Source organism: Pelobates fuscus, chromosome 4 (assembly GCF_036172605.1).
Source record: "Pelobates fuscus isolate aPelFus1 chromosome 4, aPelFus1.pri, whole genome shotgun sequence".
NCBI lineage: Eukaryota > Metazoa > Chordata > Amphibia > Anura > Pelobatidae > Pelobates > Pelobates fuscus.
Window position 1 is genome coordinate 356,482,708 of NC_086320.1, and position 17,805 is coordinate 356,500,512.

Sequence of the window (17,805 nt, forward strand, 5' to 3'; positions counted from 1 at the left end):
GCATCCATTGAGGCTTTAACCATGTCACCATGTTAATGAGTATAATGAAATAAAGTAATAAAACCCACCAACATTGGATAAATGATCTAAACTGCCTTTACAAAAATTGTGCAGGAAAAAAGATAACATCTTTCTTTTTGTTGCGCAAGAGATGGCCTTACATTTGACTCTAGAATACTTTGGTATGCAAAGGAGTTCATGGTCTACTCAGTTATTGAAATTTTCCCAAGTCCTGTGGCTGCAAAACAAACCCAAACCATCAAAACTTGACAGTTGGTATGAGGTGTTTGTGCTGGTATAGACAAAGAAAACAGGTTGCATCTTGCTGGTAGAAGTGTGAATAACAGAACTTTTATAAGTGGATATAAAACAAATGTATGATCAAAACCCACACAAATCAGATAAATAACAGTGCAAATCACAAAAAGAATAATATATGGTATGGTATGGCTTCACTTTACCTACAACCCAAGAGAAGCTGAGAGTAAAGGTGGTGGTGTAGGATTTCTGCTTTCACCCCACTGCGCCTTTAAAACCCTGCCCCCCCCCCTTCCCTTTCTTTCACCAGCTTTGAAATTCACTCAATTTGTCTGTTCAAACCCATCTCTGCTAACATAGCTGTTACCTATTGCCCCCCTGGTTCCCCTAGTCTGTGCCTTGACCATTTCTCTGTTTGGCTTCCCTACTTTCTCTCAAGTAATATCCCTCCCTAAGTCTTGGGGGTTTCAACATTACCATCAACCTAGCTTCCAAACTCCTTTTTATTACCTCCTCCCTTGGCCTGAAAAAAGGGACCTGAATTATCTTGACCTCCAGCAACTCTCAACTGATCTCCATTCCAAACTCTCCTTTATCCCCACTTTCATCCTGTCCCTGTTTGGCTATCTCCTCATATAATGCTACCCTCACCTCCGCCCTGGATGCTGCAGCCCTGCTCCAAAGATGCACCTCAAGGAAGATGCGTCTCCAACCTTGTTTGTAGCATTATACAAATATATTCGGGGCCAGTACAAACCATTATCTGAAAATCTCTTCATAAACAGGACTATACATAGGACACAAGGTCACGCATTAAGGCTGGAAGAAAGGAGATTTCATCTAAGGCAAAGAAAAGTGTTTTTTTTTACAGTAACAACTATAAGGATATGGAATTCTCTGCATGAAGAAGTGGTTTTAGTAGAGTGCATACAGATGTTTAAACAGCAATTGGATAAATACGTCCAAAAACAAAACATACAGGGATATCATTTCTAATTAGTGGGGTCGTAGCTGCTTGACCCAAGGAGATATCTGACTGCCATTTTTGTGGTCAAGAAGGAAGTTTTTCTTCTTTGTTGCAAAATTGAAAGCACTTCAGACTGGGTTTTTTGCCTTCTTTTGAATCAAAAACAAAAAAAATGCGAGGAAGGCCGAACTTGATAGGCACAAGTCTCTTTTCATCTATGTAATTATGTAACTATGTCACATTTATTGTTACATTTCCTGCCTTTCATAATATTATATAGAGCTGCAGAATTAGTTGGTGCTATATAAATACCAATAACAATAATAATGATGGATTTGGCTAAATCTTATATTTCACACGCCTTAAACTATGCTTTAAATTACCCAATTTTAATTTGGTTAGTTTTAGCCCCCACAGAAAATGAATAAAGGGCAAAGGAAATATACATTACTATAAAAAATTCAGATATGATGATAAGTTGCGTTTCTTTCCATAAATATACTATTGGCCTATATATAGAAAAACAAACAACTGAGAAAGACGGGGAGAGAAGAGAAATAATAAATATTACCATCTCTCCTTTTCAACACTACACAACCTCATCCTCATTTCTTACACTAGCTCCCCTTCCCTTTCTTTTCACATCACCTTTTGCTATAGTGATTGAATTTGTTGTTAAATATAGAAAAATATTTTGAATAAAAATGTGAATCCGAGTCCCCAGCTCACATCTACTCAGACCACTTATTCACAGATTCCAAAAGAATTCAATACATTTGATGATTAAGAGTAAAAGTTGAACAATTAATAAAAATAAAATTGGTTTATTGCAAAATAAAGACATGGAGACACCATTGACTGGTTTCTCAGATGCTGTTGTCTCGTGTGCTTGTATTGTGCAGACAATGTTTAATTGAGGGAGTAACACCAAATCTAACATAAAGTAACATAGATATCAGATTAATTACAAAATACTGCTAGTTAGTAAAGCATTAAACTAAATCAACAGTGTTAAATATGTAGCCTATGTATAAGTAGCCTATATATAAGGCCCTAAGTAGCTGACTATGACATACATAGAAGCGTCAATGATGTCATGATAAATGTGGCATACATAGCAGGGTTAATGATGCCATGATGAATGTGGCATACATAGCAGAGTTAATGACATCACAGAGGGGTCAATGACATCACAGCAGGGTTAATGATGCATTAATGAATGTTAGAGACACCTGGGCTCATTTCTTCTCAGCTGCCAAGCAAGGAGAAAGCTTTGAGTAGTTTGAGATACATTGCTTTGTCATATAGCATCTAAAATGGGACGTAAAGTCTACAAAAAGAATGGAGGAAAAGGCAAAAAGAGATCTATGCCTGAAAATAATGAATGTTTAAGGAAAAGACAAATAATTAGCAGTTCAGCTACTTCGCGGGAGAAGCCAATGGAGACATCAAGACAACATCAGGTAGTAGACAAAAAAAGTCCACTGATGCCACCCATTGACCTCCTATGCAGACTGCAATTGTTCTGTCAAACTGTTGTTGGAACAATAAAAACAGGATTTAACTATATTGGTGAAATAGGAAGAAAGGGCAAGAAGAGACCTATCTCTGAACGTTATGAATGCCCTAAAAAAAGAATAAAAATGAGCTCTCCATCTAAAGAGCAACAAAGGGGAATGCTCCCCAAAAAAGCGAAGAGATCTTTCGATGAGGTCGACAGCACCAAGAACGCTCATCCATGTTCAAAGAGAAAAATGACCAAAGTTAACTGCTCCAAACACTCGAGGGTGACAGCCCCGACATCTCTGGACAGGTTTTCCTTTCATTGTGAACTTGGAAGAGGAAGCTTTGGACAGGTATATATGGCATTTCTGAATTAGGTTCTATTATCAAGCATAGTTATTTATTATAGAAATGGGAAATTCAAATAGGGGTTTCATGGATAGTTATGTATGTAAGATTTATAGGGGTTTCCAGATATGTATTTGGATTTACTATTCTATGTAGCTCATTCAAACATGTTTATTTTATAAAAACACCCTTATAAAGCAGGGTTAATCTAGTATACTGCTAACACTCTGCTTGCCATGACCCACCTCTTATTTATGTCTTTTCCAGGTCCTACTGGCCACAGATGTCATCAGCAAACAAAAGATGGCTGTAAAAATGGTAAAAAAGAGATGCCTCTTAAAACAAGATAAGGAGGCCATTCATGTTGAGCGTCGGGTGCTGGAGGTCGCTAGTGGGAGCCCATTCCTTACCCATGCGTTTTCCACATTCCAAACCAAGGTACTAGAGTGACTTATCATCCAAATTAACCTCTTTGTTGCTAGTTAATAAAGCTAGGCATGCTACAATATTACTAGTCAATCTGTAAACATTACATAATTTGAATGTAGAACTAACCATATGTGCAATCAACTATTTCTTTTTTCCTTTTTTAATATTTTATATATTTTTATATGTGTTTTGTACAAACAGAACAGCATCTGCACACAATAGCACAATAGTGCAAAAATGACACTTGGCCCAACCTGACTTTATTTTACATGACATATAAAGTACTAACCTGACCAGATTAGACTTGCACATCCTTAGAGAGAAGTCCCTATCTTAATGATATCAATGAAGACTATTAAAATCAAACTTCCCAGCACATTTAAATATGATTACTTAATGATACAAAAAAAAAATAAAAAAATATATATTGATGAGTCTATTCATATTTGGATTATAACTCTATCACATACGTGTATTCTTTAATACAATAGCTAAGCAGCATTGCCGATTATTATTTTGTAACCGACTGAGGCTTTATTAAGTTTAACATATCATTCTGCATTAAATACATTTTACATTGAAAGTAAATAATCACTCTTTCAATCTCCACCCATAGCTAGAAGAATATCCTATCTCCATCAGTGTGCTAAACTGTCTAATCTAATCCTTACCAACCCCTGCCTTTATCATTTCACAATTAGCTCTCCTTGCTACCTGAAAGGGCTGCATTAATTGACACAAGGAATATGTGCATTCAAGGGCTTCGATACTGCCCCATTGATCACAGCTTTTTACTAAGTATTCCTAATCACATTTCTAATCCAATCACCTAAGAAAATAACATGACAGTAAAAATCAACTGTGCCCATATTGTAAACTGTACCTTTTTTCCTCAAACAGGACTATCTTATATACGTCTTGGAGTATTTAAGTGGAGGAAATCTATGGAATTTAATATCTGAATATAGTCCACTTATAAGGAGCGCCACAAGGTAAGATGTTAAAACTGGAATATATAATCGGTATGAGAGGTAGAATGAGAGATCAAGACCTCATGTTTAAAAATATATTTATTTGTCACCATTTTCTCCCAATTTCTCATTCTTTAGGTTCATAGCTGCAGAAATAGTTTGTGGGTTGAAGTTTCTCCACAGCAAAGGCATCCTCCACCGGTAAACACTTAAATTCCTTTCCTTAATTCACGTTTTCTGAACACTCTTATTGCTGCTGCTTGTTTTCTGTCCCTATTGTTTATTTATGACCTATAAATCCAACTTTATCCTCTCCATGGACAAAGATGGACCTCTTATTAAAAGTGGAGTTCTCATACAACGTAGATGTCCAGCACTCAGTTTCTCACAATCTGTCTCCATTTTTAGCATATCTATATTAGTAATCATTGCGCCATTAGAGTGGTATAGCTGGAACCCCATATATAGAGCTTGTCTGCATGGCCTGCACCGCTGGTATGTCCAGAGGCCCTCAGGAGATGAATATAAGCAATATGCATTGTATCTCTCTATTCACTCTGTTGTAGAACAGCATTTGGGGAACACTACAACAGATGCCAGGATAGGTACCTATTGGCAGGGGCCTCATCATTACTGTTTCAGAATGCATTACCGTGAATTAGAGAAATAGGAATATCACTGTGACAGTAGTCACCATCACTAGTGGACGAAGATGGACACTTTATGTAGATCCCCAGATTACTCTTATGTTTATCATGTAGCCATTATAGGTGCAGGGTGTGCATGATGTAAATTGTTAATTATTTAATTTTTTGAGCGCTCTCCTGTTCTGCTGATTCTCTCAACCAGTTAGGTGGATTTGGCTGGGAAGCCTGTACATGGCCATCTGTTGGTTGTAAGTATCCTGAAACTGCGATATGCTGAATAGCAAGGCTTGTTCATTTGCATATTCTGGTAGATTTGTATATTATGAATTCTGTAGGCAGAGGAGATATTTATTGTTAGTTATTGCCTTCCATAGCCTCTTAAAAATATGTTTATGTGTTGTGAGTTCCTGTATGTTTTTTCCATGTGATTTGTTATTTGTATTACATTGAGTTTGTCACAGCAAATATAATGTTATGCACATATGGGCTAGCCCAGAGTAAAAATTAAGCTGTGAGTTAGTTCCTTTTAGAACTGTGTGACCTGGTTGGTTTACTCAGGGATCTCAGTAACAGAGTTTTCGGACCTGTTGGCTGGGTGCTTGGTCCCTGAATTCCTGGACAAGTTAAAAAGAACTAGGCCAAAGAGCCACAAGTGCCTTTGCAATGGCAGTAGCTGGTCATAGTACAAGCAGAGTTGTAGATACCTGCCGAGGAAAAGAGACGAATGGCAAAGGCAGAGACGATGATATCTGCCTGGAAGGAAAAAGCTGCAGCCTGGTCGGTGAAAGAGTTCCTGAGAGAGCCCAGTCAAGCTTTGGCGACTGGGTCTGAAGTGTTCCAGAGTCCCCTATGGCAGTGAGGAAGTGGACTTGGCTGAGGCACTCGGTTGGACTATGGGTGGTTTGTCACAATTTTCACCACATATCCCTGCTCCTCCGTCAGACAAAGCCCTGCATGCTTATGGTTTCCGTTTGAATGAGCATTTTCAGTCCTCGTTTTTAACATCTTGCTGTGGTACATCTACGGGACATGTTGGGTAGAATGGGGAAAGACATAGCTTTCATTTAATTTTTCTATTTTTAATTTCTATTATTAATATTATTAAAAACTGTCTACACTGATGTTAAGTCTTCTGTATTAAAATCAAACTATAATGAACATCATATGATTCTCTTTGCAGGGATATCAAGCCGGAAAACATTATGTTAGACGGAGAGGGCCATGTAAAAATTGCTGACTTTGGGTTAGCGTGGACAAATGTGTTTGGTGAGAGCACAAAGAGTAGCGTAGGTGGAACCATGGGATATGTTGCACCAGAGGTGAGATACAAACAGTAGAGCTAATGTCTATGTGTCATTACTCTCATAGTCTCTGATACTATCATGTTTCTTTATGGACAGTATGACACTTTAATTTCTCCTACTGCTTTCTTGGCAGGCATTCTTAGGCATGAATCTTAGCGCCTCTGTTGACTGGTTTGCTTTTGGTGTGGTTCTGTATGAAATGTTAACAGGCAATTCACCATTTGATGATGGAGTCACAGATGAACGTAAAATTGTAAGATCAGTGGTATATGGCACGCCAAAATATCCAGAATGGCTGACTGCAGAGGAAAAGGATATCTTACAAAAGGTGGGTATGAGCGGGCATTATACAGTTAAATGTTTATTCATCCAATTAACAGTGTTTTCATAAAAGTTGTTTATTTAATGAAAAAGTAACTTTTTTGTGGCATGTTCCCCCCCTCAAAAAAAATAATAAAATAAAACGATAAGAAAAGGAAAAGAAAAAGGGAAGCAAAATAAACTTACCTGTGATCCGGCACTGAGTTCGATTTCTACCTGCAGCCCAATCCTACTACCTGCATGGGGATGGATATCCATGAGGACAGGCAAAGGGAGAACTTGGGGAGGGGAGAACATGGGTGGTCTGGAGCGGGGGTCATGCTTTATTGATTGACTATTAGCAAAGGACTTTAACTCTGTATGTGCAGCATTTCAAACTGAAACACTGCACATACAGGCTTCAAGGTGATATCATAAGATGAACAAAATATAGTAACAAAGAGAAAGAAACAATAGAAGGTATAGGAGTTGATGTTATCTGAGGGCCTTTCCAGGTAAGATTACTAGAGCCTTTGCCCTTTGTACATGAAGATATATTAGAAAATATATCTGGTACAGAAGTGGTAAATAAACAGGATTTATTCTTTACAAATTCCATGTCAGAAATTATTTGTATCTATATCAAGGGCATATGTACTATATAAAAATATGATAAAAATATGCAATTTCTGGAAGTACAGAGGTTGTTGGCAAACTAACACCATATTGGGCACCACCGTAGAATGTCCCAGGACAGGGGCAGCAAGTAAATAATAAAAACCATAATGTCATCTGAAACAAAAACTGAAGAGTGCCCTACTCAAATGCACTTACAATCTAGAATACTATGACCCAACTCTTGTTATGTACATCAGTCATGCTGTTAGTACATGTTCTCTTATTACTCTATTAGAACAACATTTTAATTTTGTTTTATTAATGTCAGTGTTGCACAACAAGACACTACTGCAGCCCGGTGTCTGATACCATACGCTCAACTGTGGTTTAGCATGATAGTATGCAGCCTGATAAATAAACAGACCAGTACTTTATATATCTGTTGGAGGGTATAGAGTAAATTGTGTGGAGCTCATTTTAGAACACCAAATACCCATAGGCTAAGGCTGTTTTGGCTTATAAGTATCATCTACACCACATCCAACCAAACATCACTATATACCAATTATAACCGGATTCATATATATGAGCATTGAACTTGTTTAAAAATGTTTTATAATTTTTTTAAAAATGTAAAGCTTTCTTAACCGTTACTTTTTAGTTGTTCAATATATAACTTTGTTTGTATGTATATGTACATACCAAAAGAGTTGTGGTGGGGAACAAAGTGTGGATGTACTTCACTAGTAATGCCAAGCCTCCATAGCAAGCCAGTAACCAACCTCGTGCTGATGAGTTGCATTAATAATGAAACAGCTGTCCATGAGTGGTTCACTGGCTTTGCTCCTCTTCCTGAGTTGTGTTTCGAAGCTGTTGTATACAGCAGACACATACTCCAAGGAATCCATGTACAAAGTATTAAAAAATATATCTGGTACGAATTAATAGGCTTTATTCTTTACAATTTATATATATTTATAATTTGTATCTATATTAATGTCATATGGACTATAAAATGATAAAAATAAGCAATTTATATATCTGTTGGAGGGTATATAGAGTAAAAAGTGTGGAGCTCATTTTAGAACTCCAAGTAACCCTAGGCTCTGCAGGGACACACAAACACAGTGGAGTAAAATACATTATAGCTAATCCACAGAAACGTGGAATGATTATGAATTATTTCAGTGATGAATATCGCACCTTGCTGCCTTCTGTTTTCAACTGTATTTTTAGCAAATTATATTTTTCAGTTTATTTCCCCAAAAAATATAAATCTTATATTTACTAAACACTTGCTATTATTTCTTTTTTTAGCTCTTGTGTAAAGATCCGTATTTCAGACTTGGAGTGGCCTCTAAAATTGAGTCACATCCTTTCTTCAGCTCAATTGACTGGAATGAAGTTCAGGCCCGAAGAGCCACCCCCCCACCTGAACTACAAGACGTGAGTATATACATAGCTACGATATATCAGAATGGTAGAAAGGGCCAACAAATTCAGGATACCTTCCTAAACAGCATAACGCGGGACAGGATCGTTTAATAGACTATCAGGGATATTTACTAAAGTGAGAACGTAAGGTGAATTTAAAGTGAGTATAACATTTAGGCCAGAGTAGCTGAATGGAACCCATAGCTGATTTAGAGAATTATTTCCATTCCGGCTACTTTGACTTTAACTTTGTAGTTCAATCCACCTTAAATTCTCACATCAGAGAATAACCCCGTAAGTCTTACAGGTCACTAAAGAGAGAATTTAAAGTGAATTCATAGTGAAGTTCAAATTTCAGGTCAAAAGTCAGCTGTGATTCCAATTCAGCTACTTTGTCCTTAAATGTGAAATGTACTTTGAATTCTAGCTGTATTGAATAACCATGCAAGTTGACATATATACGACCTCACACATAAACACACACATCCCATACAGGCACACGTTCCAAGAAACACAGACATACGTTGGTGAAGTAAGAGCAGGAATGATCAGCATTCGATCGCTCCCATGTGTCTAATTGCATAAAATCAGGTATTCACATAGTGAAACAGAGCTTCACCTATAGAATTCACCCTTGTCTATGTGCTTATTGTTTTGTACAGTACCTTCTAAACTTGTTTTTTACATTTATTGGTTTTCAGTTTTGCTTGGATCTTCAGACGAACGGCGCAAAGAAATTCAGTGAACATATAAAATCACCGGGAGACTCTGCATCACAACCCATGCTTTCTGGAGACCAGTGGCTTCTCAGTGACTTTTCTTTTCAGACGTCTTTGCCACTCACCACTCCTACCCCTAGTAAATCTCCATGTAAAAGAAAGAGAGAGTGCATCGTTCCTAATAGCTGTGCTAAGCCTCCCTGTAAAAGAAAGAGAGAGTGCATCGTTCCTGATAGCTGTGCTAAGCCTCCCTGCAAAAGAAAGAGAGAGTGCATCGTTCCTGATAACTGTGCTAAGCCTCCCTGCAAAAGAAAGAGAGAGTGCATCGTTCCTGATAACTGTGCTAAGCCTCCCTGTAAAAGAAAGAGAGAGTGCATCGTTCCTGATAACTGTGCTAAGCCTCCCTGTAAAAGAAAGAGAGAGTGCATCGTTCCTGATAACTGTGCTAAGCCTCCCTGCAAAAGAAAGAGAGAGTGCATCGTTCCTGATAGCTGTGCTAAGCCTCCCTGTAAAAGAAAGAGAGAGTGCATCGTTCCTGATAACTGTGCTAAGCCTCCCTGTAAAAGAAAGAGAGAGTGAATCGTTCCTGAAAATAATTCTACACAAATCTACTGTTAACTGAACATGTTTATTATTTATTTATTTTTGCAATTCTTTTTTTATTAAGTGGTAAATGCACAAAATATACATGCCAGTCAGATGTTTTTTATGTTTTTAAGCATATTTAGTGTACCTCTCCCCTCCCATCCCTGTCCCTTAGTGTTCCCCTCCCCTCCTTGTCCCTTAGTGTATCTCTCCCCTCCCTGTCCCTTAGTGTTCCTCTCCCCTCTCTCCACCCCTCGTTAGTGTTTCTGTCCCCTCCATGTTCTTTAGTGTCCCCCCTTAGTGGTCCTCTCCCCTCTCTGTGCCTCATTACCTCTCTTGTAGCATGGCGGAGCGGACCGCGATACAGTTGCTTTAGTTTCACAGAAAGTGCTCCCTAAGTCTGGCCGGGTAAAGGAAACTGAACAACAGTGAGGGGGTAATGCTGAGGGTGTGAGGGGGGGTAATAGTGAGGGGGTAATGCTGAGGGTGTGAGGGGGTAATAGTGAGGGGGTAATGCTGAGGGTGTGATGGGGGTAATAGTGAGGGGTAATGCTGAGGGTGTGAGGGGGTAATAGTGAGGGGGTAATGCTGAGGGTGTGAGGGGGGTAATAGTGAGGGGGTAATGCTGAGGGTGTGCGGGGGGTAATAGTGAGGGGGTAATACTGAGGGTGTGAGGGGGTAATAGTGAAGGGGGTAATATTTAGGGGGTAATGCTGAGGGTGTGAGGGGGGTGATAGTGAAGGGGGTAATAGTGAGGGGGTAATGCTGAGGGTGGTGAGGGGGATGATGGTGAGGGGGATGATGGTGAGGGGGGTAATAGTGAGGGGGTAATTCTGAGGGTGTGAGGGCGGGTGATAGTGAGGGGGTAATGCTGAGGGTGTGAGGGGGTAATAGTGAAGGGGGGTAATAGTGAGGGGGTAATGCTGAGGGAACCTGCTCTGTAGGTTGCCTCTGTGAGGGAGAGGCAGGGATAAGCTGTAGCAAATGCCCCCTCTTGCCCCCCCTCCCCCTCCTGCGGACGCCCATGCACTCTGTTAACCCCTTAAGGACACAGATTCAGAAGCTTGTCTTACGCTTAATGACACAAGCAATTTTTGCATTTTCTTGCTGTATGCGTTCAACTGCAATTTGCATCTCTCTCGTTTATTGCACCGACACATATTATATACTGTTTTTTAAAGGACATAAAGGGCTTTAATTTGATGTAACATATATATATATATATATATATATATATATATGCTTATTTATTATTAAAAGAAATACAGAACAATGCAAAAAAAAGAGAAATGTGTTTTTTGTACAGTTTTTGCAATAATAATGTGTGCCTAGTTAGTGCAGTAATTAAAAATAAATGTATTTAGTTGTTCTGATTTACAGAATATATAATGTGTCTGGGATCTTAAGTTTATTTTGGTAGTTACAGGTCACAAAGCACAAGGAGTAAAATAAACTGTTTTTTTTTTTTCATTCTTTATTTTGGTTGTGCATAAGGAAAACAGTAGGCACTGGTGCGCCACAATAGCGACATCAGAGTGTAGGTATAAACATTTGCTTTACAGGTTGTGGTCATCAATACAAAATAAAGTAGGGGATTATCTGCTAAACACAGATAAAATGGAAAAACATAGCGTTTAACTGTGTGGGAGTAAATAAGGATGTATAATAAGCAATTGGCCACTCACAAATTTTCAGATGTAAAAAAGCCTTGAGTGTAATCTTTTTCCTCCAGATTGAGTGAGTGGCCAATTGCTTATTATACATCCTTATTTACTCCCACACAGTTAAACGCTATGTTTTTCCATTTTATCTGTGTTTAGCAGATAATCCCCTACTTTATTTTGTATGTATGGTGAAGACAAGAGGAAGTCTTTGGGGATCTTTTCCAGGAAACTTCACCTTATACAGGGAAGCTCCATTTTTTGTATATTATCACTATTTTTCACTGGGGTTGTGTTCACATATTTTGTTTGTATATATTTGTGGTCATCAATAGTCTGGCACATTTTTAGTTAAAAGAAACAACATAAGATTCAACGCTAAACATTTCGAAGTAAAAAATGACATTCAGGCTAGGTCTCATGCGATTACATTAGATTTAAGTAAGTATTAAGTAATTATGAAACGATTGGCAAGTCTCCGTGACATTTTTAGCGAGAAAGCAGTACATTGCCTATGAATGATAATAATAATAAAACAAGGTATATTATGGCGATTACGTCTTAACGGGCATAACCTCAAAACCAATACATGTTAGGCGGTGGCAGTAGAGTAGTTGGCAAGATGCGCTCAAACAGTATATAGACGGGTAAATTCGGAATGTACTGCACTAATTTGCTTTTGTGATAACATGCTTATGTGCCTGAAGATAGATGCCAATAGCAAGGGTTATATATATCGGCAAGAAATAAACCTCGTTTAATCACTGAGTGAGTTTAGGTTCAGTACGGGCACGCTTGCCTTAGAGTGAACAGGTGACGGTCACTTAACTGAATTAAAATATTGCCAAGTAGTAGAGCTTATAGAGTTAAGGTCCAGCGTTAATCTGCTAGCCCGTGTAACCGCCATTTACAATACAAGTTAAACAGTAAAAGTTAAAACGCTTGTAGAACATGCTTGTGGTGTATTGAGTCTGATTCGGTACTGGCTAATATATGTTTTTAGCGACATGTGTGGTCTAAGTTTCTGATATAATATCAGGTTTGGATCTAGCATGCTATAATATGATGGAGAGGTGCTTATGTCTTATAGATGAAAAACATATACCTGTGCTGTACCCCTGAGACGAGGCAGCCGTTTCTGGTGCATGTCGGCCAAGTGCGGTTTAATAGAGCAATTTAGTGAACATTTAGGACAGTTAGATTGGTAGGCCATTTTAGGAGGAATTAGTTTAAGAGGATTAGGTTAAAACATTGCTAAATGGTGATGCAGCAAGACATATGTATATTTCTAAACAGTCTCATTAACCACCTCTAGATGCTACCCTCTGCTGTTAGGTGGAAATCTTCCCTCCTTTGCAGGCCCAGACATTTCTGCCCCCTTAACTTGCAGCGTCCCTGTTTTTCCATTGGGTCTGCCCCAGCCGGGAGTGGGGAGCATCTCGGCTTTGTGTCGACTTCAGCCGATTCCTCGTGGGGGAACCCCAGGGTCCCGTGGTTGTGTCTGGGGTGCCTCCAAGGGAACACCCGAGCAGGGGTCTGCCTCCCTGCTACACCTGCGTGGAAGATCAAGTGCGGTCTGTCCAGGCCCTCTCGGCTGTATCCAGCACCCTCTTGTAGCGGCATGTAGACGCCTCAGGATCGTTTTGCCGTGCCGGGTGAGTTGTTCGTAACTTTCCCGATGGGTACCGAGGTTCCTTGCCGCTGCCGGCCTCTTCTTTCGTCTGGGCCTGCATGCTTGTCTTTGTTGCAGTCCACGACTCGGTTTGTGAGTTTTGGCGGCTTTCGTGGATGCACTCTCTTGTCGGGGGATTGCCGGCAGTTCTGTGACAGCGTTGCGTGCCCGAGCTTGTTGCTCCCTGGCTGTAATTGTTTTCCAGAACTTGGCAATGATTTTGTCCAGCTTGGCCTCTAGGTCAGGCTTCTATGCGTTCCGGGCCCACGTGGCGTCGGCCATATTGTCGGGCCTCGTGTTTGTTCGCTGCTCACCAGGTTCCATCTCCGGGGCACCTGCGGTAAGGTCGCCTCTCCAGATTGGACCGGGATTACCCCCGCCGGTCCTGGGGGGGGAGCAGGGCATCGGATGGGCCGTGTCTCCAGTGCATGGGCGAGGAGAGCGGCCGCCTCTCCCCGCTTCCATCATCTGCAGGCCGCGGCTTTCTGTCATTGGCTTCCGATCTTTCAGGGTCTCGCTGTGGGTTTCAGGCTTGTCACCAGGGCGCCCCTGATTTGGGTGGCGTACCCGGTATGTTTGTTGACTCTATTTTAGCGAGTATCAATCGAAAATCATTAAGTATAGCGGGAGCCCAGCTTACATGCGACTTCTCAGCTAGCTGGCTTGGCCCCCGATTAAAATAAACTTTTAATGTGGAGCGATTTTAGAATATGGTATGTTTGTCTTGTAAGATTAATAGCCATAAAAGAAAAGAAAATTGGCACACAAAAGTATATATTTATATAAAGTAGACATCACAGGCTATTGTCCTAAGGTTGTCTTGACACTTTCTAAGTAGCCATTTCACCGCCAATCTGTGCTAAATATTGGAGTAAAATTTTGTTTTTGGGGGTTTTTGGCACACAAACTTATAACAAAGAACTTCTCATGTGTATTTTGTAAAGTTGGTGTGTGTTATTCCTGTACAAAGTTTTATTTTGTGTTCAGTTACTTCTGCTGAGTACAACGATACCCCCAATGTATGTCTTTGGCACTATTTCGTGAAGCTACAGTGCCATATAGGAGACCTGTCCGTTTCAACATTTACAGTAGAATTTTGAGAGGCGGATTTAATGGGCCCATGCTTCAATTTGGGGTATTATAGAAGTTTGACTGTTCATAAAAACCCCACAAAGGCAGTGGCGGATCCAGGGGGGGGGGGCAACGGGGCAATTGCCCCCCCCGAGATTCTCCCCTGCCGGCTAATGCAGGGCTGACATTGCCCAAGTGCCAGCCCTGCATTGTGCCTGCAGACCGGGGAGTGAGATCAGTGATCTCCTTCCCCGGTCTGCAGGCACATTACTGACAGCCGACCGGCAGGGGAGGGAGAGAGGACCCGGGAGCTGTTACCAGCAGCTCCTCCGGGTCCTCCTCTCGCGAGATTTGGAGCGTTGCCGCGGTTACCACGGCAACGCTCCAAATCTCGCGAGAGTGAACTCTAGCCCTGGAGCGCGGGCTAGAGTTCACTCCTACCACTGGGACCACCAGGGAATCCCCACTGGGACCACCAAGGAAAGAAAGATGTCCCCCCCTCCTCCCAGTAAAGGTAAGAAGGGAGGGGGGACATAAATTATATATTAATTTTAATTAAATGTTTAAAAAAAAACCCACACACACATAAAAAAAAAAGCCCCCCCCCCTATCCTTCTTCTACACACACATTGCCCCTGCCCCCCCCACACACACACACACACACACACACACACACACACACACACACACACACATTGCCCCTGCCCCCCACACACACACACACACACACACATTGCCCCTGCCCCCCATACACACACACACACATTGCCCCTGCCCCCATACACACACACACACATTGCCCCTGCCCCCCATACACACACACACACACATTGCCCCTGTCCCCCATACACACACACACATTGCCCCTACCCCCATACACACACACATTGCCCCTGCCCCCCACACACACATTACCCCTGCCCCCCATACACACACACACACACACACACATTGCCCCTGCCCCCCATACACACACACACACATTGCCTCTGCCCCCATATACACACACACACACATTGCCCCTGCCCCCATACACACACACACATTGCCCCTGCCCCCATACACACACACATTGCCCCAGCCCCCATACACACACATTGCCCCTGCCCCCATACACACACACACATTGCCCCTGCCCCCCATACACACACACATTACCCCTGCCCCCCATACACACACACACATAGCCCCTGCCCCCATACACACACACACATTGCCCCTGCCCCCCATACACACACACATTGCCCCTGCCCCCCATACACACACACATTGCCCCTGCCCCCCATATACACACATTGCCCCTGCCCCCCATACACACACACACATTGCCCCTGCCCCCCATGTACACACACATTGCCCCTGCCCCCCATACACACACAGATTGCCCCTGCCCCATACACACACACACATTGCCCCTGCCCCATACACACACACACACACATTGCCCCTGCCCCCATACACACACACACATTGCCCCTGCCCCATACACACACACACACACACACACACATTGCCCCTGCCCCCATACACACACACACATTGCCCCTGCCCCCCATACACACACACACATTGCCCCGCCCCCCATATACACACACATTGCCCCTGCCCCCCATATACACACATTGCCCCTGCCCCCCATACACACACATTGCCCCTGCCCCCCATACACACACATTGCCCCTGCCCCCCATAAACACATTGCCCCCACATACACACACTGCCCCACATACACACACTGCCCCCCATAAACACACTGCCCCCACACACATACATTGCCCCACACACACACTGTAACTGTCACACACACATACTGACCCACACACACACTGCACCCCTGACATATACTGCCGCCCTCACGTACACACTGCAACCTTCACACACACACACACTGCTAATACACTGTCCCCCTCACACACACACACACACTGCACCCCTCACACATTGCACCACTCACACATACCACTGCTCCTCTGCCCTACTACAGCCCCATTCCCCAGAGGACCTCAGGTAAGTTGTCAAACAGTTCTTAAACAGTTTGACTACTTACTCTGGGAGGGGGTCTTGGCATTATTGGCACTATAACCACTACACTGAGCTGTAGTGGTTATTGTGTCTGGATTATTTATTTAAATAATCTACAAGTGCCCCTCCCGAGATCAGGCTCTGGATCCGCCACTGGTGACATTGTTATATTAAGCTTTGGTTTCCTTTGGTTTGGTTTGGTTTCCTGACTCATATCCTTTAAAAACCGACTGTTTCTTGAATAATCTGTATATTCCAGCTACGCTCTCTGCGTACACAAGATGATAAATGATGGAGGACAAATCATTACAAAAATTACTAATGGCCCCAGAGATATCAATTCTCTACAGCGTAGCGCTCTAGAGTACAGAGATCTAGTGTTGTTTTTGTGATTGTGGAATATGAGACTGACCTTAAAAGGAAGCTATAGTGCCCCTCTCCATCAAGGCCCCCACCCCCTTCTGTCACTTACCTGAGTCCAGGACTGATGTTCCTCAGCGCTAGCTCCGCCTCCGCTACTCAGCCGGTGGGGGAGACCTAATATGCATGTGCCTTCAGCTCTCGGTGGAGACCTACTGCTAATGCGCCACATTAGGTCTTACACCTGGAAAGCATTGTATATTTGTAAATGCTTTCCTATGGGGTTTATAGTTACGCTTGATGTCCTGATGCATAGCGTGAGGACATCCACCATCAGGCGACCAAATGTTGCCTAACGAACCAGAAGTTTCTCTAGTGACTGTCTGGTAGCCACGAGAGGTGGCGTTAACCCTCAAAGGTTATTATTGCAGTTTATAAATATTTGCAATACTTGGCCGTTGCTAATTTTTTTAAGTATATAGGTAAAGATGCATTTTCGCCCCCCCAATAAAAATAACATCTTCACCTATATGCCTCTTAAACTCCTTTTTGTGTTTCTTATACCCTCTTTTAAATGTGTTACTCCCATAAGTGTATCTTATCTCCTATTTCTTCCCTATTGTGTGCCTCACACCTCCCTTGTGTGTCTCTTACAACCCCCCTTGTGTGTCTCTTATCTTCCCTCTTTGTATGACTCTTACATCCTCCCACATTTTGTGTGTCTTACTCCTCCCAGCCCCTTTGTGTGACTCCTTCTTACCAGAACCTTTGTGTCCTTTACTCTTCCCAGCTCCTTTGTGTGTGTTTCTTTTCCCCTTCAGCCCATCTGTCTCACCCCCAGCCCCTCTGTGTGTCTCTTTTTCCCCTTTTCAAGTCCCGCTGTGTGTTTCTTTCACATCCAGCCCCTCTCCCCTCCCCATCCCTTAGTCGTCCCCT

The 17,805-nt window shown here is 41.9% G+C and overlaps 1 protein-coding gene across 1 annotated transcript in view; it reads left to right on the forward strand.

Annotated features, from left to right (window-relative positions):
* The first annotated feature begins 2,541 nt into the window (after positions 1-2,541).
* LOC134609491 (protein kinase C delta type-like) overlaps positions 2,542-17,805 on the forward strand; it is a 40,152-nt gene continuing 24,888 nt past the window's right edge. Inside the window, exons 1-8 of the mRNA XM_063453154.1 lie at positions 2,542-3,081; positions 3,344-3,514; positions 4,406-4,497; positions 4,615-4,677; positions 6,304-6,442; positions 6,561-6,755; positions 8,663-8,791; positions 9,481-9,649. Coding sequence (XP_063309224.1) covers positions 2,542-3,081; positions 3,344-3,514; positions 4,406-4,497; positions 4,615-4,677; positions 6,304-6,442; positions 6,561-6,755; positions 8,663-8,791; positions 9,481-9,649 — 1,498 coding nt within the window. The remainder of the gene's footprint in view (positions 3,082-3,343; positions 3,515-4,405; positions 4,498-4,614; positions 4,678-6,303; positions 6,443-6,560; positions 6,756-8,662; positions 8,792-9,480; positions 9,650-17,805) is intronic.